Source organism: Tamandua tetradactyla, chromosome 15, assembly GCF_023851605.1.
Source record: "Tamandua tetradactyla isolate mTamTet1 chromosome 15, mTamTet1.pri, whole genome shotgun sequence".
Classification (NCBI taxonomy): Eukaryota; Metazoa; Chordata; class Mammalia; order Pilosa; family Myrmecophagidae; genus Tamandua; species Tamandua tetradactyla.
Genome location: NC_135341.1, coordinates 35,936,385 through 35,956,273, shown reverse-complemented (window position 1 = coordinate 35,956,273; position 19,889 = coordinate 35,936,385). Strand labels below are relative to the sequence as shown.

General features: G+C 52.8%; 1 protein-coding gene and 1 long non-coding RNA gene across 4 annotated transcripts in view; one reads left to right on the top strand and one right to left on the bottom strand.

Annotated features, from left to right (window-relative positions):
- The window catches only part of RBM5 (RNA binding motif protein 5), a 28,652-nt gene extending 25,465 nt beyond the window's left edge, over nucleotides 1–3,187 (top strand). For both annotated transcript variants that reach the window (XM_077129247.1, XM_077129246.1), the window contains 4 exons: nucleotides 200–274; nucleotides 1,358–1,455; nucleotides 1,534–1,663; nucleotides 2,542–3,187. In XM_077129247.1, coding sequence (XP_076985362.1) covers nucleotides 200–274; nucleotides 1,358–1,455; nucleotides 1,534–1,663; nucleotides 2,542–2,667 — 429 coding nt within the window. In that variant the 3' untranslated portion in view covers nucleotides 2,668–3,187. The remainder of the gene's footprint in view (nucleotides 1–199; nucleotides 275–1,357; nucleotides 1,456–1,533; nucleotides 1,664–2,541) is intronic.
- An 8,071-nt stretch (nucleotides 3,188–11,258) lies between these two features.
- Nucleotides 11,259–18,116, bottom strand: LOC143657170 (uncharacterized). Of its 2 annotated transcripts, XR_013162769.1 has the most exons (5): nucleotides 18,007–18,116; nucleotides 15,267–15,398; nucleotides 13,287–13,506; nucleotides 11,501–11,771; nucleotides 11,259–11,378 (listed from the first exon to the last, which is right to left on the bottom strand). It is a non-coding gene; the product is annotated as an uncharacterized LOC143657170 (long non-coding RNA). The 2 variants fall into 2 exon arrangements; XR_013162768.1 differs by having other exon boundaries at nucleotides 11,259–11,771.
- Nucleotides 18,117–19,889: the final 1,773 nt, after the last annotated feature.

Below are 19,889 nucleotides of genomic sequence, written 5' to 3'. Positions count from 1 at the left end.
TGATTTTCTTTTAGAAGGTTGTTCAGACTAGAGTAGAAAGGAATATGGCAACTCCACACATACCGGGCTCCAGTTTTCATGCCATAGTATATTGAGTTGGGCTTTGGCTCTTAAAAATACCTTAGATATTGCTAATTTTATAATATTTCAAATTAGGATAGTCTCCGTTCTTACTGGTTCTGTAAAATCTCTTGCATAGCAAAACATGGATATATACCGAAGATCCAGGCTGAGTGAGCAGGAGCTAGAAGCATTAGAGCTGAGAGAGAGAGAGGTGAGTGTGGGCCCTTGCACACCTAGGAAGAATATCTTGAGATATCTGCTTTTAGCTGATTTATAGCATTTAGTTCCAGGTCCCAGGGTAGGGTGGAAGGATTTATTACACACTTATCACCTCACCATTGTGGCTTATTGTGGACTGGATCACAGGCTATGTGTGCTTTGTGAGCCCCACATTGTCCCTTCATAAGGACAGAAGCACACCCTCAAGACAACTCACAGGTCCTGAATACGAAATGCTCACTAGTGAAGCACACTGGATTTTAGTAAGGAAAGAGCATTGTGGGCTTGCCTGGCCAGGGAAGCCTTCGTGGGTGACAAGGAGGCTTCACATTAAGCCCAAGGGACAACAGGGTATAAGATTATCTCAGATGATATGGAAGGAAAGGGTGGGCAGGGGAGGCTGAGAATGATGGCTGACTGGCAGAGAAAGCAGGAAAAATCTGTGAAGCATGAAATGGGCAGGCAGGCTGTGCTAGTGGTTGATGAGACAAGTTTTGGGCCAGGCAGGTAAGGTTTTAAATGAAATTGAGGCCTGTAGGTTAGAATAAACTGGCTAGTAACTTGGAATTTTCTATCCTGAGATAATTCTGAGATATCTGTGGTTTGGACTTTTGCCTTCTTGATTTTTCCCACTGTTTGTAGGGCCAGGTCCCTAGGGACTGCTGAACAGGTCTCTGGAAGCCTTCCTTCACACTGTCTGTTCCTGCAGGTGGGGCTGTCCAAATGCCAAAATGAATGGGCAACCCTGTCCTCTTCCTGTAGGATTTTGGCAGGCTATACACACAGCCCAGCAAGTTGGGCAAAGCGCTTGACAAGTGGTGGCCCACTAAGTAAAACTGCTTATTGGAGAAATAGTTCTGTCCAAATTCCACTCTCTCTCTTTACAAACATGACATTTTATTTATGACTAAGGGCAGTGAAGGAAACAAAGGAATTTAGTATTTCACACCATTCTAAACAGTTAAGCTCCAGATTTCAAAAATATTTGAGGTGATGGTCTCAAAGTAAAAGTGTAGTAGACCATTAAAAGTTGAAGACTGTATCTATTTCTAGCAGTGTGTGTTCTCCCACATAGATGAAATATCGAGATCGAGCTGCAGAAAGACGAGAGAAGTATGGCATCCCAGAACCTCCAGAGCCCAAGCGCAAGAAGCAGTTTGACGCTGGCACTGTGTATGTATTGTGTTCTGTTTCAAGTTTATTAGCTAGGGCTCTAACTGTTTTAAATAACTGTGTGTTTACCTCTGGCAGGAATTATGAGCAGCCCACCAAAGATGGCATTGACCATAGTAACATTGGCAACAAGATGCTGCAGGCCATGGGTTGGCGAGAAGGCTCAGGTTTGGGAAGAAAGTGTCAAGGTATCACAGCTCCCATTGAGGTAAGCACCAGGTGCCAGATTTATAGACTTGTCCAGGAGTTAGATGAGACAAAAGTACCCAGAGGGTCTAAAACCCAAAAGCAGCTTTATCTACTATACAAAGGGGCAGCCAGATTATTTTACCATTGAGTGAGATTCTTTTTCCCTACACCCCTCATTTCTGATCTGATTCAGCCACTTTTTCCTAAAGACTATGTATTTCTATTTACTTTGTTATAAACAAACCTTATCACTGGGAGTCCTTACTTAAATCCAACTCAAACCCAAGTAGTTTTTTAGATATAATAAAAGCTACTGTGGTTATAAGTGATTTTGATTATCCACAGAACACATTTAAAATTAGTAGGATTTTCTTCCACAATGAGAAATCTTATAGTTGGTCACAGCCCAGATCTAGACATAATCCTAGGATTAGAGGTCCCTACTGACTGACCTTTTTAGGTGACAATTTTACCAGTAATTGCTCCCATTCCTTTCCATCAACACAGCTTAGGTCACTCTAAAACCACGTTTATCCTGTACAGGCAGGTTCTGTTGATGCTAGGATATCCTGGGAAGTGATGTGATCTGTGCCTGTAATTATCAGGCCTCCCCTGGGCTTCCATCAGGTGCTTTGGGGTTCTTTCCATGCATAGATGTTTGCTAAGCAGGAATTGGAGTGGGTGGGTGTATAGCTTCATCTTCCGTTTTTTTCCTAGCCCAATTTTATTCCTTAAGTCCTTAACCTTGCTCCAGATCTCCATTTTAGGAATTCTTATCTTCATATGAAACTGCCTCCCTCCTATCTCCTGGTGGGTTATATTTCTCATTACGGGAGGGAATTGATGAGAGGGAGTGGAAGCAGCTGACAGCTACTGACAGCCTTTTTGTCCCCCCAGGCTCAAGTCCGACTAAAAGGAGCTGGCCTAGGAGCCAAAGGCAGTGCGTATGGGTTGTCGGGTGCTGACTCCTACAAGGATGCTGTCAGGAAAGCCATGTTTGCCCGATTCACTGAGATGGAGTGAGACTGCGTATGAGAGAGAGCTGAGAAGAAGCTCCAAGGAATACAAGGAATGGTCCATTTCCTGAATTCACTCTGCCACCTGTCTCTTTAAGGGCATGCCTTGTGCTGTTAATGTTTAGGGTGAACCTCTTCATTCTGCCAGGTTCTCCCACCAACCTTAAAGGGACTCCTTATGTGGGCTGTCTGGTTGAATGCCATTCTTTCCTGCCAGATGGCTTGTGAACAGGCCAGAGTGGATAGTTGGACTTTTATACTTTAGTGTATATAGTGTAATGTAGTATGTTTTACGTGTGCAGCCTGTGTTGTGGTCCATCAGCCCCTCACATTTCTGGGGGGTATTGAGATGCCCTAGGTGGTTTGTAACACCAAAGCTGCCTCTATCATTTGTTGTTATGCTGTCTTTTCTTGGCAAAAGCCTTGTGTATATTTGTATATTACACATTTGTACAGAATTTTGGAAGATTTTTCAGTCTAGTTGCCAAATCTGGCTCCTTTACAAAAGAAATATCTTGAAAAATGAATGTTCTGTGTGTATCTTCATTCCTGGGTGAGTGGGTGGGTAAAGCACATTAAAGCCAGTTAAGGCTGGTGATAAAATCAGTTTGTTAAAAGTTACTTACAAGTAGTATCTTATGCTGTTTTCTTGCCACCATCATTCATGTTCAGATTTTAAAGTTCAAGAATTTGTTAAAAGATTTTAAAGTCCTTCATGAAAACTTACAACCATAACTGAGTCAGCTTTTGCACTTTCTTCCAGTTTCTGAGGACCAAAGTGAGTGTAAGCAGTTCTGTTTCTCAAGTTTTCGTGGACTGTATTCCAGACAAGGAGGGAATGGGGATGTTACAGCTGTGTGGGGCAGAACTTCCTTACTTTGGGCCATGGTACAGATGATATCTGGTCTACCATCCACTGGGGTGAAGGAACAGAGGAGGCCATCTCCCCCTTTCAGCACACCACTTACCTTCTATCTTCTCATCACAACTACTGAGGACATGCTTGGGAACGTTGTAGAGTTTTCCATTGTAAATGGGGTCATCCCATCCTTGTCTCCAGCACCAAAGAGGAGAATGTTTTAGCCAGCAGACCATGCTTGACAAAAGCAGGAAGCTGGGCTCAGAAGCTGCTCTTGGGACCATGTGACTTTGTATTGGTGTGCCAGAAGCTTGGCAAGCAATCAGGGAGGTTGGCACTGTTCTCTAGAATTTACTCTTTAGAGCTAGGATTTCATGACTTTTGTGGATGTTTCCTTGCAGGCAGGACTAACCCTTACAAAATTGGGATGGAAAATGCTCAGGCGGGGCTTTTGAGGAAATGCCTTAGAGAGGTTGAGGCTAATTACAGAGCTTTGCTAGGAAGGGCTGGAGGCAACTGAGCAAGTCCCAAACCAGGATTTCTGCAGAATAAGGCTTGGAAACCACAAATGTAGGCACGTTCCCGAGGCTAGGGTGGAAATGGTCTTCAGGATCGTCAGCCATGGGAGAAGAGAGCTGCCCCACATCCAGAGCCCGGGCAGAATCAGGGAAATGCCGGTGCTTTTCACACCTGAGCAGTAGCCACAAGTGGCCTAATTAGATCCATCTGACAGCCAGCCTGGAAGACGCTTCGAGGTGAGTGCACACATAATTGGATCTGGGAAGCTCTTAATTACATGAACCCAACTCATCAAAGGGAACCTCTTCCCTGGGGAAGCCACAGCCAAACAGCAGGCAGGGGAGCTCATCTTTAGCCTCAGTTTGACCCTTCCCCACACTATGAAGGGCACTTGAATTGACCCAGTCCTGCTTGGTGCCAGCGGTGGGCCTTTTCCTCAGGTGCAGAGAGCGCTCATGAATATTGCTTTAAACCACAGGGCCTGCTGTCAATTCTGACACGGGCTTTTCTGTGGTCTTGGAGTTGGTGTCTGACCCTAAAGGTTTGAGCCAGCCTCTCAGAAATTATGAGTGCCCCTCACCCCCCCATCTCCACATCTGGAAACAACATAAACTTTCCCATCCCAACCATTCCCAAGCATATCATTCAGTGAGTAGATTAATCACATTCACATGGTACAATCACCACCATCCACTTCACCCCACATCTCAACTGACAACTCCATTCCCGGAAGTATGACCAGCCGTGCCTTGGGCTCAGGTCTCTCCTGAAAGACAATAAGGGATCCTAAAGATGCAGAGTTGTTCTCACTCTCTAAATACTTGAGGCTGAAGCCCCAAGGGCCCAGGCACAGGTCACTCCCCTCTTCCTAAATCTCATCAGGGGCTGTCCAAGGATGAGTGTGTTGTGTCCTGCCCTCCCCTACCATTCCTTTCAGTTTTGCCTGATGTCGAAGTGCCGCAAGAGTAGCAATCAGGGAAGCCCAAATCCCCAATTTGGAAGGAGCTCTTGCTGAACTAGAGGGAGCCTCCAGGGATCCCACATCCATCCTGCCCTTGGCCAGGACAGCTGCTTCAATCAATGGGCAGGACTTTGAGGGCAGTCCAGGAGCAGCTGTCATGGCTGTGCATCAAACGAGTTTCAAAGCCCAGATGAGTGGCCAGGCCTGAGCTAAGCTCTCCAGGCATGCACAGTCTGGCCGGGGGTCTCAAGGGCGCCCGGATCCCAGCCACCCTAAATCCGGAGGGATGAACGCCCTCAGGGACAAGTGGGGTGTGAAGGGAGCTCTCCCTGGACACCTGACCCTGCAGGAGGATAGTGTGCTGTTTGTAGCCACCAGGTGGCAGCACTCCATCATCTATCTGACCTCTGGCTTGGATGGTGGTGGTACTAGAGGTTCACAGGGCCTCTTCCCAAGTTCCTTTCAGATTCAGGAAGACCTGGCTAGAACTTAGGCCTCAAAGCTCTGTGAGTATAGGCCAGGTAGGCCAGGGTACTACATCTGTGGGGACTGCAGTCTCCCAAGCAGTCCCCTTACCCTGGGTACCCCTGCCAACTAAAAGGGGAAGTGATGCCATAACACCCAGCCTTGGCAAGAGCCAGGTTGATCCTGCACACAATAAATGCTTCAGTCTCTTAGCAGTTCTTTCCAACCCAGGTAAACAGTTTACATGGTCGATAAAATGCATTTCTGTCTCTCACGCTTCCTTCACCCATCAGCATGATTATTGACTCTCACAGAAATATTCTCTTGGCAGAGCCCACATCAGACCTACAGTCTGTCTGTCCAGCCCAGAGGGAGTTGGAACAGAGCTTGCCCTGGGCTTCCAGATGAAGGCAAGTGGTGCCCACTGGCCCTGGTGGACTTGGATAAAGGTCAGAACCCTATTTTCTGGCTAGAAAGAGCCTTCTACCACTGGAGGGGGGTCAGAGCCTTCCCATCCTGCTTAGTCCCCAGCGCCACCTTCACCCCAGTTTAAAGAGGAATCTGAGATTCAGAGCAGTTGCTAGAGGCTACCCAACTGGCCTCTGGGCCCAGGGGATTCAGTGTAACAGGCCCCTTACTGCAGGTGCAGGCTCAGGCTCTGGCATAGGAAGGATGTGCCCAAGACAGTCTGGCAGAGGGTGGGGTTGAAATCGGCCATAGGATGCCACAACACCCACGGCAGAGAGAAGAGTGGCAAGGAGAGGCAGAGAAAGAGACAACATGAGACAAAGAACCAGGTGGACAGGATACTGGGTAGAGGAGCAGAAAGAGGCTACAGGGGTAAGATAACACAGGGAGGGGGCTGTAAGGTCTGGGGAAGTGTTTTCCTCTCTGCCCCCCCAGTGGGCCACAGAGATAAGACAGATGAGCAGCAAGTGAAGAATAAATTTTGAGTGGCTGATGGGGGAGGCCATGGCAGGTGAGTGAGAGAGGAAAAACCCAGAGCCCAACCCCTCCTGACCCTGCCTGCTTCCCTCTATCACAGAGGCCCTGGAGACAAGTGCACCAAGACCAGGCTCCTAGTTTCCAAGGACACCACCACTACCACCACCCCACCCCAGACCTGCTGGAGGAACTATTTGAGAATGACTCATGGGCACCCAAGGGGGTCTGCGGGTGTGAGAGCCTGGCCTGAGGAGTCAGAAGGGGGTTCAGTTCAGAACAGGGCCCCCAAGTCTACTGCAGACTGAGGATGCCCAGTCTCGATGGGCAAGTCAGCACAAGGCAAGGCTGAGCCCAAATTCAGAGGGGCACCAGAGCTAGGGCTTCCTCTTCTGTCCACTGCATTCACAAGCATAAAATGCATGCACCCGCCCACGGTTAGGCAGCCAAAGCAGGCAGCCTGCCTGTTTCTCCAGCACCCTTATACATGCGGGAGTACAACATGCAGACGCTTGCAAAAAAAAACCCCACATGCATGCATGCATACACACACATACCCATACCTGGGCCACCAACACAGGCAGGCACACTGGCAGACCAATTGCTGACAGCCTGGCTTGGTCCCCACCCACTGGGATGAGAATTCAATATTCTTGCTACTCCTGAAGAAAGCCAGGTTTGGCAACCAGGTAGGAGCCAGAAAAGGGGAAACAGCCCCCAGACCTGCAGGAACACGCCGCCACCCCATAGGCACATGCTTGTGCACTGTCAGGTAGGTGATCAGTTTGAACACATTCCAAAAGAACCAACCGCTGCTCAGCTCTGGGATTGAAAGGCAGCTGGAATGGAGAAGGAGGAGGCTGAGGAAGGGGGCATGCTGACCCAGAAATGGATTGATTTAAGGCTCAATTTCCCTTGCACACATTCCTGGTAGGGAAGGGAGGGAGCAGCCTTCTCAAAACTGAGGCTCAGAAATGGGCAGCTCAAGCCTTGGCTGATAGAGTTCATCAAGAACAGGCTACCATCATTGAAAACTAGAGCTCTCACCCCTGACCCTGGTCATTTCCATATGTTGGTATCCTTTCCCACCCCAGATTGGGCTCTGCCATCCCCTCAGACAGGGAGCCCAGAGGATCACCTGTGGCCTGCCATCCCCCTCTGGCTAGGTGTTCCCAGGATCAGCTGGGCTCTGCCTCTTCCCCCAGACTTGGAACCATAGCATTGACTTGGCTAGGTCTCTCCTCTAAGACCAGGGGCCCCAGCCTGAGCCTATCAGCCTCCACCAGACTCAAAAGCAAAATGTGAGCAGCAGCCACATACCCCCTCAACCCCAACCCTGGAGATTTTTCTGGTTCTTATTAATGTAAATGAAATCTGCTCTGAGCGTCCTTAATGGAAAGCGTTCCTGGAATTTGCCTGCACACACGTTGTGGGGGGAGGGGGACACCCGGAGATTAACCCTTGTGCAGCCAGATGGTGTCTAGCCAGGATCCAGTGACCCTCAGGACCCTGGGACTAGGGTGAGGCTTGGTGGGGACGAGGGCAGTCATTCAGCCCCTCTGACAACTGTGTCCTGATAGCATCCAGGCAGTGTTGTCAATATTCTTCCCCCTGCCTTCAAATCATCTGGGTGGGTCTAGATGTTTCTAGGAAAGGTCTGCTCTAATCCCCGGGCCTGAGTAAAGTGACAGGAAATGGGTAGCCCGAGAAGGTCCTTGGTTAGGAAGGGGCCCAACGAAAAACTGGAGGGCCAAGGGGGCAGGGGCAGCTGATAGGACTGCCCATCCTATTCTCATCTACATCTGCCCCAAGCTGAAAGGAGACCCTGGCAGGCCCTGTCTCCCCATAGACCTCCCTACTCTGCACGGAGAAGACCCTGCTTCTGAGATGCCCACCCCCACTCTCCTTGCTCTTGAGAGATGTGCCAGGACAGAGATCACTGCCATGACTGTGGGGGTAAAGTGGGGCACTCGAACCCTGCCCTTGGGGACCCCCTGCTTGGACCCGAGAGTGGGTGTTCAGGGTGAGTTGCCTGTAGGAGGGTGGGGGCAGAAAAGCCCTGGCCTGGAAGCCACCCTGCCCGGCTTTCTCCCCCAAACCTTGATGCTTGTTCTGGCACAGCCCTCGGCCGGGATCCCAGTGGAGCCTATTTTACTGCCTTTCGCGGCCAGGACAGGGATGTCTGCTCCTTTGGCAGGGGTGAGGGGAAGAGTCTAAGATTTCAATTTCTCCCAGGTGTGGTTCAGTCTGGAGGATGCCTTGGGGAGGCTGGCGGAGGGGCCAACACCTGGGGCAGGGGTGTTGCTGGGGACAAGGAGGCGGGGCAGGGGGGAGATGTTTCTCAGGAAAGGGAAAGGGTTCAGAAGAAGGCACTAAGAAAGGGGAAAAGGCCGCAGGGGGGGGTCCCAGAGAGGGAGAGGCAATGGAAGGGGGTAGGAACTCTGAGAGGGGAATGGGCTCAGGCAGGAGTATTGGAAGGAGAGGGGACTCAGGACGGGACTGGCTTCAATGGGTAACAACAGGCCAACAATCCTCCTTCCCACCCACACCTGTCAGTTAGGCAGGCTGGGGGAGGGGGACTGACCCACTTAGCTGCCTCCTCACCCCTGCCAGGCTTCCTCTAATGAGCATCCTGGGTTTCTGGAGACAGCCGCCTCCTGTCCCCCCCAGGCTGTGCCTAAGGCCGTCCCTAACCCCCACCCCCGCAGCCCTTCATTATCCACTGGGGGTGTTCATTGACTCAGACTGCCCCCTTTATCTGCAGCTGTGCCTGTGGCAATGGAGAGGAGGTTTGGGGCCCCAAAATGATTCTTATCTGCCCAAGCCCCCCTATTCCACCAGAGCCTGAGAGACAAAGGCTCCTAGCTCCCTGCTGCTCTGCTTACTATGGCTCAGCACGGAGGGCTTTGATTCCACCTGTGGGCCCCACCAGCATGTCAATGAGGGATGCAGGAGTTGGGGGGGGGGTGCCACGTGGACAGAGAGCTAGACCTGAGGCACTGTTAGAACCCCAGTACCTATGGTCAGGAGTCCCAGGAGAAGAGCTCATGTGGGTGAAGGTAGCCTCCTAAATTTCTGCGTGGAGATTCATGTCCGGAGGATGGCACAATTCTGGGAGGACGGGAGCAAGGTTCCAGGAGAATGAGGGTATAGAGCACAGGTCTATGAGGGGCGTTGAGGTCTAGATGAGGCACAGCTCTTTGTGGTCAGTGCATGAGGGAGCATAGTCTGCAGAGACGATGTACCTGGGAGGATGATGTAGGTGGGAGAGCACCTCCGGGGACTGTGGTGGGGGTAGCACAGTTCTGGGATGGTTGTGTAAGGGCACTATGAGAGGGAGAGCAGAATCTGGGGGACAATGAGTGCGCAGAGGCAGCTCTGAGCGGATAGATATGTGTGGGGAGAATAGTCCAAGGAGGAGGAGACCTTAGCTACAGTCTCTTCTGGCTCCCCCTATCCCACATTCCTGGGGTGCACGGGGAGGTCTGGGGACCAGATCTTGCCTAAGTCCCTCTAGGATCTCCCTGGGTGTCCCGCTGTCCATCTGTCCTCCCCCTCCCCAAGGATCCAAAGGCCCAGGTGGCACTCCCCCACACAGAACTCTCATTACAGAAGGGTTTTACAATTCTTCAGCAGCATCTGCCCCCACCCCCCTACCCCCAGCCAGCTGCAGGCACCAGGCCCTCAAGACTGATAAATATTTATGATCAGATAAGCAAGATCTGCCTTGTCCCAGCCCAAACCTTTGTCCTGGGCGTAGGAGAGAGAGACAGCTTCAAAACCACGGGACCTGAGCTTCTGGAAGCAGAGTCGGGTCTTAGAGCTCTGGGTAGGGGTAGGCATGACTGAATAGGACTCCTAGGTCCCATACTAGGGAGGAGGCTGAGCAGGCTTAGGGAGTGAGGAAGGGAGCTGCCTCTGAGATGCCACACCGCCCGAGACCACTCTCACCCCCATCTGTCAATGAGTAGCCCTCCAGGCTAGGCTACCCCCACCACAGGGCTGGGACTTTGGGGATGAGGTCAGCCTGCCTCCTGTACTCAACTGCCCACACACCAATGCTGCCCTGGCTTCTGGCTTCTGGCTTCTGGCTTCCTCCATATCCTGATGACTTCAGTTCCTCCCCACCCCCACCCCCCACCTGCACCCCAGCCAGGACTGTGCTGGCCCGTGGGTCTGCAGGGTGGCTGGCAGGAGCATTACCCGATACCCCTTCAAGAGGCCAATGTCAAGGGAGGAACTTCCTGCCTCCTCATCAACCCCCAGGGTTCTCCTGCCCCAAAGCACAGGGCAGTCCTCCTTTGGACTGGCAGCCCTGTGCGCACATCTCATCCCATCCCCCCAAATCATCTTCAGATCTGGGTGCCAGAACCAAGGACAAGAGAGTCTGAAAGCTCCATGTGCCGGAAAACAAAACCCTAGGAAGAGGTGAATCCTGTCTCAGTGGACCTGAGCTTGGGCAAATGCTGTGCCTGCGTGGGAGTAAACACTGAAACTTGGTAGGGGGTAGATACTGGATCTGAGTAAATACTGACCCCATAGTGTGGGCAACTGCTGTCCTCGGGATGGCTAACAGGAGGTGGGTAAACACTACACCCAAGATGTAAGGAAATAAAGCAACCAGTGTGGGAGTAAATTACTGTCCCAAGCTCATGGGGAAAACGGTCCAAGCGGAAGAGAAGCATACTTCTCTGAGGGTGTAGTACAGCACCTGGAAAGTGGGTAAAAACTGGTGCTCTCAGTACATAAATATCATCTTTGGGTCATGGATATAGATAAATGACCTAGAACTTGATGAAATTCGAAACCTAGGATATGAATAAATAGTATATTATATTAAATAAATTACCCAGGTTGTTCCACAGCTACATTCTGTACTTGAGACTCTTGAATCCTGCTCCAGTGTGGACAGGTGTACCCAGGGTAGGGTTGAAGCCACAATTAGGGGCTTAGCTAGGAATTAAAAGCATCCCTAGAATTGAAAGAGAAACTTCAATAACAGTGAACTTAGTGAGACTCGGGGCTCTCGTGGCCCAGGGAGCAGGTTCAGGACCGATGGGGTCTGGAGCTGTCCCAGGATCTCCAACTGCTCACCGGTGCCTTTCCCCCTCTGCCAAGCTGAACTTAGGGCTGGCAATGGGGAGAAGGGGTGGGCCTGGCCTCCCTTCCTTGGCGGTTGGAGCCTGGGCGAAGGCTGGGAGCCTCGGCAGCGGCTAGCAGAGCCAACCAGGAGAGCCGCGGGGCTCCTTTTGGTGCAGGGCGGCGGTCTAGGTGGAGCCGGCCCAGGCCCAGGTCTTCAGCGCATCTGCTCTGCATCTGCCTCTGGCCCGTCGTCCCAGGTGTTCTCCAGGGTCAGATAGGGGCCCTAGAAGCGGCAGGGCGCGACTTGTTGACTCCGGGCGGGCGGGTAGCGGCAGCGCCCCACCTTGAGCAGCCTGGGGCGGGGGTGGGGATGGACACTGACGCAGCTGCTGGTCTCGCCCAGCCTGGGAGCAGGCCTATTGCCCCAGTTCTACAGTGGGGTCTCGTCCACCCCGGGAGCTCGAGTCCCCGTGGGTGCGTCCCACTGCAGGCCTGCAGTCCCTGTGTGTGCGTGCACCCGCGCCCCCACCCCCATCACAGGTCAGGGTCAGCACCTCCACCCCACCCCGACTCCCACTTAACTCGGGCCACAGCGGTTCTGAGCTGCTTTTCCGGGGCGGTAGAGCCCAGCCGGGTGTGGCCGAGGAGATGAGCACCCCATCCGACCCCAATCAGGCGCTTCCTCTCCGCAACGGGGGCTGCGTGCCGGACCGCGGCCGGGGAGTTTTTGTGTTTAGCAGAATAGTGTGGCTGCAGTCACCGTGGCTCCTGGCCACCGGGATTCGTTAACCTGGGACGACCCGGGCTAGTGAGGAGGCTGGATCCAGACCGGCAGTCCTGCCTGGGCCCCATCTCCCCGTCCCGGAGCTGGACTGCAGAGCTTGGACCAGTGTTGGTCCCCTCAGGCCTCAGTCTGCCCACTTGTGAGAGGGACAGTTGGGCTGGGGAGGTTTATCTGAAGCATTTACTCACTCTGGAGTTGGGGGAGCCAGGGAAGGAATACCACTATCTCCCTTCCCCCCTCCAGGACTAGCAGAGGCCAAGGCAGTGTTTTGAGGGAAGGCAGGATGCATCAGAGCATCAGAGTACTTTCTCCTTACTTATCCTGAGTGAGGAGGCACTACCTATCTGCCTGAGGCTGCTTTTCCCTGAGTCTGACATGCTCCCCTATACCCTGGGGGTCATACATCCTACTTGGACAGCTCAGGAGGCTGCAGCCTGCGAAGAGGGGACTCTTGAGGTAGGCCTGGGAATCTGGATTTGAACAAGCATGGGCTCCTTTGCTGCCTGTCCATGCATGTGCTCACGCGCGTGTACACACACAAAGACCTCCAAGGCCACAGACAGCTCATCTCATCTATGAACCTCAGCTACACTAATGCATTAATGGAAAAGCCTGAGACTCCAGGAGCCGTGGTGCTCCCAGGTGTGTCTAACAAGCATCTTACAGCATCACTGAATGACCCAAGAGGCTGACTCTAATGGTAGAATGCCAGGTCACGGGGCCAGTGAGCATGAAAGTCCAGCCCCCAGCACAGGGCCTGTGGGTGTGAGAGAATTAGTTGGGGCTCAGTGGCCGCACAGGTCAGTCCTGAGCCTGCTCCAGGAACTAAGCGTGTGCTGCATAGTTCTGGCTGACAGGCTGTCTTGTCTTGGTCTTCCTGTAAGTATCCTCAGTGATGGCAGAAGAGGAGCCTCTCTGCCCCTTCCCTGGTTCCTTAAACCAAATCAGGGTCCTGGTGATAGTTTTCCTCCAGCCCTGGAGGCCAAGCCCTTGGAACCAAAGACTACCACCCACCTTGAGGAGCCATCGTACTCGTCCTCCGAGTGCAGCCTAGCCTTCCTCGGAAGGTTGCGTAGCTTTCCGCGGGATCTTATATTCTTGTTCTCCAGGCCTCAGAGAGCTGTTTCCTGGGCATGTACATCTTTCTCAATACCAGTGACCAGTAATGGGGACTCTAGGACTGTGGCTTCCTGAGGTCAAGAAGCCAGGTTGGATTGTCTTCATGTACCAGAACCTATTGGTTCAAGAATTTGAGTTAAGAACTGAGTTAAGCAGGCTCAGGACCCTGCCCTGGGTTCCTAGGCTAGAAATGGTATGAGAAGGGTGGGCAGTGAGAGCCGGGGCTTACACCCACCAATCCTTTCTTCTCTGACCCATTGCCAGTGGGGCTCCCCACCCCCGCTGCTCTAGTCTGGGCCCAGCCTCCTCCTCTTACCCCCTCCGGCCACATCCCAAATCCCCAATCTCAGCAGCAGACCTTGATGTTTGCCTGTTGCCATGGTGATGGGATGCACCTTTCTGTTACCATGACAACCAGCCAGGGGTTTTTAAAATTCAGTTGAGGTAATTTCCACCCCTCAATCCTCATTCTCAGACACTTCTTTCTTCTCTGAGTATCAGAAGGTTGAGGGGGTTGGGCTTAGCCACCAGCCAGAGGTGGAAGGTCAGAGGGGCTGGTGGGAAGACTTGGGACCTTATTCTTGCCTGACTTCATACAGACTAGACTCTGGAGAATAGGGCAAAATCCTCCCCATTTCTTTTCCAGCCTCAGGCCCAGAATGAGAAGATTCGGGCTTCAGATGGCCCGGCAGGTAGAGGCCGGGACACCTGGGATGCCTGGTTGAGGGTACAGCCTTCGTGGCCATGTGCCTGCGCAGGAGCAGGAGTCAACAGGCATCCTCCCATGCCCCCCACCCACCATCTTGTCCCCAGGGTTCATCTGGGGATCTTGAGATACCAGGACCCAGACCCCAGGACAAGAGACAGATGCTTATGCTGTGTCCTGGTGCTAAGGAGCTTAGCGGAACCCCAGGCTGGCCAGATTTGGGTGGAGAGCATCTAAGAAGGATGGAGGAGGAGGCAGACCCCTTCCCGCCTTTGTTCCTCCCCCTCACTACTCCAGTTCTCCCTCCCTAGGCACCTGCTTCATTAAGTCTGGTCATTATAAATTCATGAGGACCAGCATCCCCTCCCTACTCCCCACCTGCCTCCTGGCTGGTAGTAGAGCAGCTAATAGCTGGGGACAGACAGGTGGATGGACTGTTCCCCTGCACAGAGTGGACAAGGTCTGGAGAATAACTGGACCGTCTCTTGGGAAATACCCCGGCACAAAGTACTGTGCACTGCCCGACCCTGCTTCACTTGCCTGTAATTCTTTCATGCCTAACTTGTCTCTGCACAGACTGGATATCTTACAAATGAGACCACCCCCAGAGAAGAGGTTTTGAGGAGGGAGAAATTGGGGAAGGGTACTGCAGCAGGGAATCCCTCACAACCTCCCTCACCAGCTCAGATCTATGCCTCTTCTCCATCCCATCAGTCAGCCAAGTGGGGAGCCCTTCTCCCCCAGGGTGGATGTGGGGTATCCCTATAGCTCCAGCAGCCCCAGGCCTGGTTCCCCAAAGCCGGGACTGAAGGGTTAATCGGGTGGATGATTAGCCTCTTCCAGCCTCTCTGTCCCTTGGCCCTACAACAACAGCCCTTCTGGGGCAAAGATGGGCAGGCTGACTTTGGGGAGCTGCAAAGAAATCCCAGGTTGAGTCCCATGCTGCCTGAGGCCCTGCTTACTCCTGCTTCTCCTTAATTCAAGGTAGGAAAGTTCCAGAGACCAGTTTGTTCTTGGTAAGCATTGTCCTACCCCATCCTCTACTTAAAAGCTGCCCCAGTAGGAATGTAAAGTGGTGCAGCTGCTGTAGAAAACTCTTTGGTGGTTCCTCTCTCAAAAAATTAGAATTACAGTATGATCCAGTATACTGTATACCCCTAGGTATATACCTGTGGTAGTTAGGTTCAGGTGTCCACTTGGCCAGGTGAACGTGCTAGTTCTGTTGCTGTGGACATGAGCCAATAGTACCGGAAGCTCATCTGTTGCTGGTTACATCTGCAGTTGGCTAGGAGGCGTGTCCACTGCAATGAATGATGTTTGATTTAATTGGCTGGTGCTTAAATGAGAGAGCTCAACATAGCACAGCCCAAGCAGCTCAGCATAGCTCATCTCAGCACTCACAGCTCAGCCCAGGCCTTTGGAGATGCAGAAAGAAATCACCCTGGGGAAAGTTGCTGGAACCGAGAGGCCTGGAGAGAAGGCCAGCAGAGATCACCCTGTGCCTTCCCATGTAAGAAAGAACCTCAATTGAAAGTTAGCTGCCTTTCTTCTGAAGAACTGTACGTTAACTAAATAAACCCCCTTTTATTGAAAGCCAATCTGTCTCTGGTGTTTTGCATTCCAGCAGCTAGCAAATGAGAACAAAAAATACCCCAAAGTATTGGAACTCAGATACTTTTATGCTGGTATTCAAAGAAGACATTATTTACATATGGAAACAACCTGAGTGTCGATCAAAAGATGAATTGACAGGCATGGTATATACATAGAATGGAATATTATTCAGCCATAAAAAGGAATGTGGTTCTAATACATGCTACAACACAATGGACCTTGAAACATGCTGAGTGAAATAAGCCAGACACAAAATGACAAATATTGTATAATTCCATTTAAAATAAGTATCTAGAATAAGCAAATTCATAGAAAGTAGATTAATGGTTGACAGGGCTTAAGAAGAGGAAAAAATGGGGAGTCACTGCTTAATAAGTACAGAGTTTTTATCTGGGGCAATGAAAAAGTTTTGGAAATAGTGGTAAAGGCTACATAACATTGTGAATGTAATAATTAAAACCACTGAATTGTAAAGTTAAAAATGGCTAAAATGTCAATTTCATGTCATATATTTTATGACAGTAAAATAAAGTTTTTTTCTTTAAAGAGCAGCTTTAGACCCAGAGCTCTCCGCACCTGGGGGAGGGCCTCCACCGCCCTGCCCACCAGGAACCCAGGAGGCCCTTACGGGGTTCCTAAGCGCCTGAACACCTGGGTCTGCAGCCCCTCACGTGCACAGTATTCAAGTCTGTGTTTGACACTTTTCATGAATTATTATTCCCAACAGCCCTGTAGGCTCCACTGGCCCAGACAAAGCCACAAGGTTCTGCATGGCAAACATCGTTAACTCTTTCCTATCTTCCTGCCAGCTGGCTGGAGCGGTGGGAGAGGAGGGGTTAAACCATAGAGGAGATGGTGGGGCTGCGGGCAGGACAGGAATGGAGGGGGTCGTGGCCTACCCACCCACCTTTTGCCCACTTTTCTTTGATCCCTTTACCTCCCAGGCTTCCAGATCAGAGACATCTCAGGCTAGGCTGGGGAAGGGGCTCAAACAAAGCCCTAGGTGAGGTAGGGGTCTCTGAGGTGGGAAAACTCTGGTCCCTGAGCCGTTTTTTCATGCCCGGCTGTAAGGTACCTGGGTGTCTCCAGCAGCTGGCAGAGGGGGATGCTTCTATCCCAGGTACCAACTTTCTGTGGCTTGCTACCCCCCACCCAGGGTTAGTGAATTCAGGGAGAGCCAAACCCTCTCTTTCCCCCAGCACCCTGCGGCTCCTAGACTCCCCTCGCCACTTTCTCCCCACCCCGCTCACATCAGGGAACTGATTCTCAACCATCCTGCAGCTCCACCAGGTCCTGCACACTTGAGACCCTATGGCTGCAGTCCTGGGGGCAGGGCTGTGGGAGGCTCTCCATCGCACAGCAGGCACCTAGTGAGACCCATTTGGTGTGACCTAATTATGGGGGCATCAGCTAGAGCAGGGCCCAGCCGCACAGACCCTGTGAGAGGCCTGCTGGCCCTGGCAGTCTTATGCAGTGCCAGAGCCCATATCTGTAGTCAGCTAAAGGGCACAGATGGAGACAGGGGAGAGAGGGACCACTGGGGCAGGGCAGGGCTGGTCCAAGGCTCATGAGTTAATGAGGCCTTCCCTTGGGGCAGGACAAAAGTCAGTGGGATGGGAATGGAGGCAGCTCCATCCCGGGGCATCTGAGGGCCTAGACTCTGGGCACCTTCCCTCCTCCAGGGTCAGAGCCAGCAACCCCTGCCCCCACCCCCTGTTCACCCACCACTGAGCATGTCTCAAACTCCACTGGTCATGGGTCAGCCTGACGCCTAAGCATTGAGAAACCAACCCCACATTGCTTTGCTGCAGTGGAGAGGGGTTCCTGAGACCTCAGGACCAGGGCTCAGGGCTCAGAGGTCTGCCTCCCCAGAGGACATTTAAAAGAGAAGCTGAGGAAATCCCAGCAAATGTTTAGAGCCTGTGGGATGTGGCAGCCTAGATTCAGCCATGTGCCCTGGTTCTCCTGGAAACCATCTGCCTGACAAGGGTGATCCCTGCCCTAGAGCTGGGGTTTCTTGAAGGTCCTGAGAGGGCAGTGGACTTGGGTGAAATCTCCCAGTTCATGATCAGGACATCCTAGGGGCTGACCCAGGGCACAGTGTGGTGGGGGAGGCGGGCCGGTGGGGGGCATTTCCTCAGCCTGCCAGCCCTTTTTACTCAGATTGTTCACCTTTATTGTCCAAACTCGGCTCGCAGCAGGCACAGCACAGCTGTTGCTGCAGCCGGCACCCCATTCCTAGGGACAGGTCTGTCTTCCCCCAGGGCCTGCCAGGGTGACCCCAAATGCACTAACCTGATGTACACCTGCTCCACAGCCTGCCTGCCCCTCCCAAGGACCCAAGGGTCAAGGCTCCTACATCTGGGCAGGTGAAACCTATTTCTCACCAGCCGCCAGAATGGAGCCAATCTCCTTTCTGGGAAACTATCTGCCCCGCTCAGGTTGCAGGAAATGGGCATGGGCCTCCAGACAAACGGCCCAGGAGCTGGGTGGAGCAGGGCTGGGGGTGGAGGAAGGAGAGCCCCAGCCCTTCAGAGGCCGGTCCTGACCTGGAGCTTACAGAAATCCCCACAGCCGTTTATTTATTTTTTAAATTCTGTATTGTGGTAACACATATATAACATAAAATTTTCCATTTAACAACTTCCAAGTGTACACTTCAGTGGTAGTAATTGCATTCAGTGTTATGCTCCCTCACTGCCATCTATTACCAAAACTTTCCCATCACCCCAAATAGAAACTCTGTCTCCATTCTGTGGCTGTTTACTGCCCAGTCGGGCCTGCTGACCACATACAGACCTCCGACTCCTCAGCGCTGGGGCTGCCAGCGTTCAGCCAGCCTGAAGCTCTCTCTGCACCCCAGAGCCTGTCTCCTCACCCTGGCATAGGGATGCCTTCTGCTTCACTCAAGGAAGATGCCTCCATGGCTCTCCATTCCCTCCCACCATACGGATCGTGCCAGGCTGTCTTTCCCAGGGTCCCAGCGCCATCCACTGACCCAGTGCCAAGGACAAGCGGGCACACAGTGGGCACTTGGTAAGCGTTGGTGAACTGGGGGCCGGGGAAGCCACTCCTGCTCATGACTCTGGGTCCATGTGCTCTCCAGCTGTTCTCCTCCAGGCCTGGCCCCAGCCCACATGGCTTTACCAGGTCCCGAAGGCCTGGCCTGGACTCAGAGCTGGGCTGGTCCCTGGGTGGGAGCTCCCCATCTGAGGCCCACGCTCAGTCCAGCTGCCCCTGCCCCTGCCTGCCCGGGGAAGTAAGGGGCTGGCATTATCCTCCCTCACACCTGGAATGGTTACCTAGTGGCCGGGGTGCTTAGAGCTCTCATCTGGAAAATGGGGATAATAGTGGGACTGCTGTGGACCATAGGATCCGGTCCCTCTGTGTCTGGCCAACCCTCGGAAGAGATCATCAGCCCTTCACATTTCCTGCTTCCTTGGGCGGACCAGAGAGGGATGTGCTGAACCGGTGACCCTCAGTGAATCCCTCCCCGGGACCATCATGGCTCTGCCTCCTGCTAGAAGACTTTCAGACAGCGCAGGGAGGGGAGCGTGGGATCCTGGGTGCCTGTCGGACTGCCCAGGGCTTCCCAAAGACACAAGGACACACAGGGGTCCCCAACCTCCGTATTGTGCCCTTGCTCTGAGACCACGGGCCAGGGGGAAGTGTGAGGTGTGCCAGCCCCTCCCGCTGGGTGCTCCGAAAAGCAGTGAGTCACCCCCTCCCCACACCTAGCACCCCCCCTCCAAGGTTCATTTCCCATTTCCGGTGGCTGGGTCTCAACCTGACAGGCATCCCCTCTCACCTCCCAATCACCATTTCCTCCCATCCCTCCCCACCCCTCCCCCTCCCCCACATAGCCACGTAATCACAACCTCGCCCCCACCCCCACAGCAAGGCTTCCTCTCACAGCTTCACATTCCCACCGCGAGCAGGGGGTGTGGAGAGGCCGGCACTGCCAGCCCCCTACCTCCCTGCAGGCTCTGTCCTCTCCCTGCTGCTCTCCAGAGAGCCCTCACCCCATCCTGAAATCCTGCACCCTTCTGAGTCCCACCCCTCCCCAACCCGAGGTGCATGTCGCGCCTCACCCCCCCCCCCCCCCCCCCCAGCAAACTTGGCTCCTTTCAGCTCCCCTCCCTCTCGGGCAGAGGCAGGGTGTTCAAGTCCATTTAATC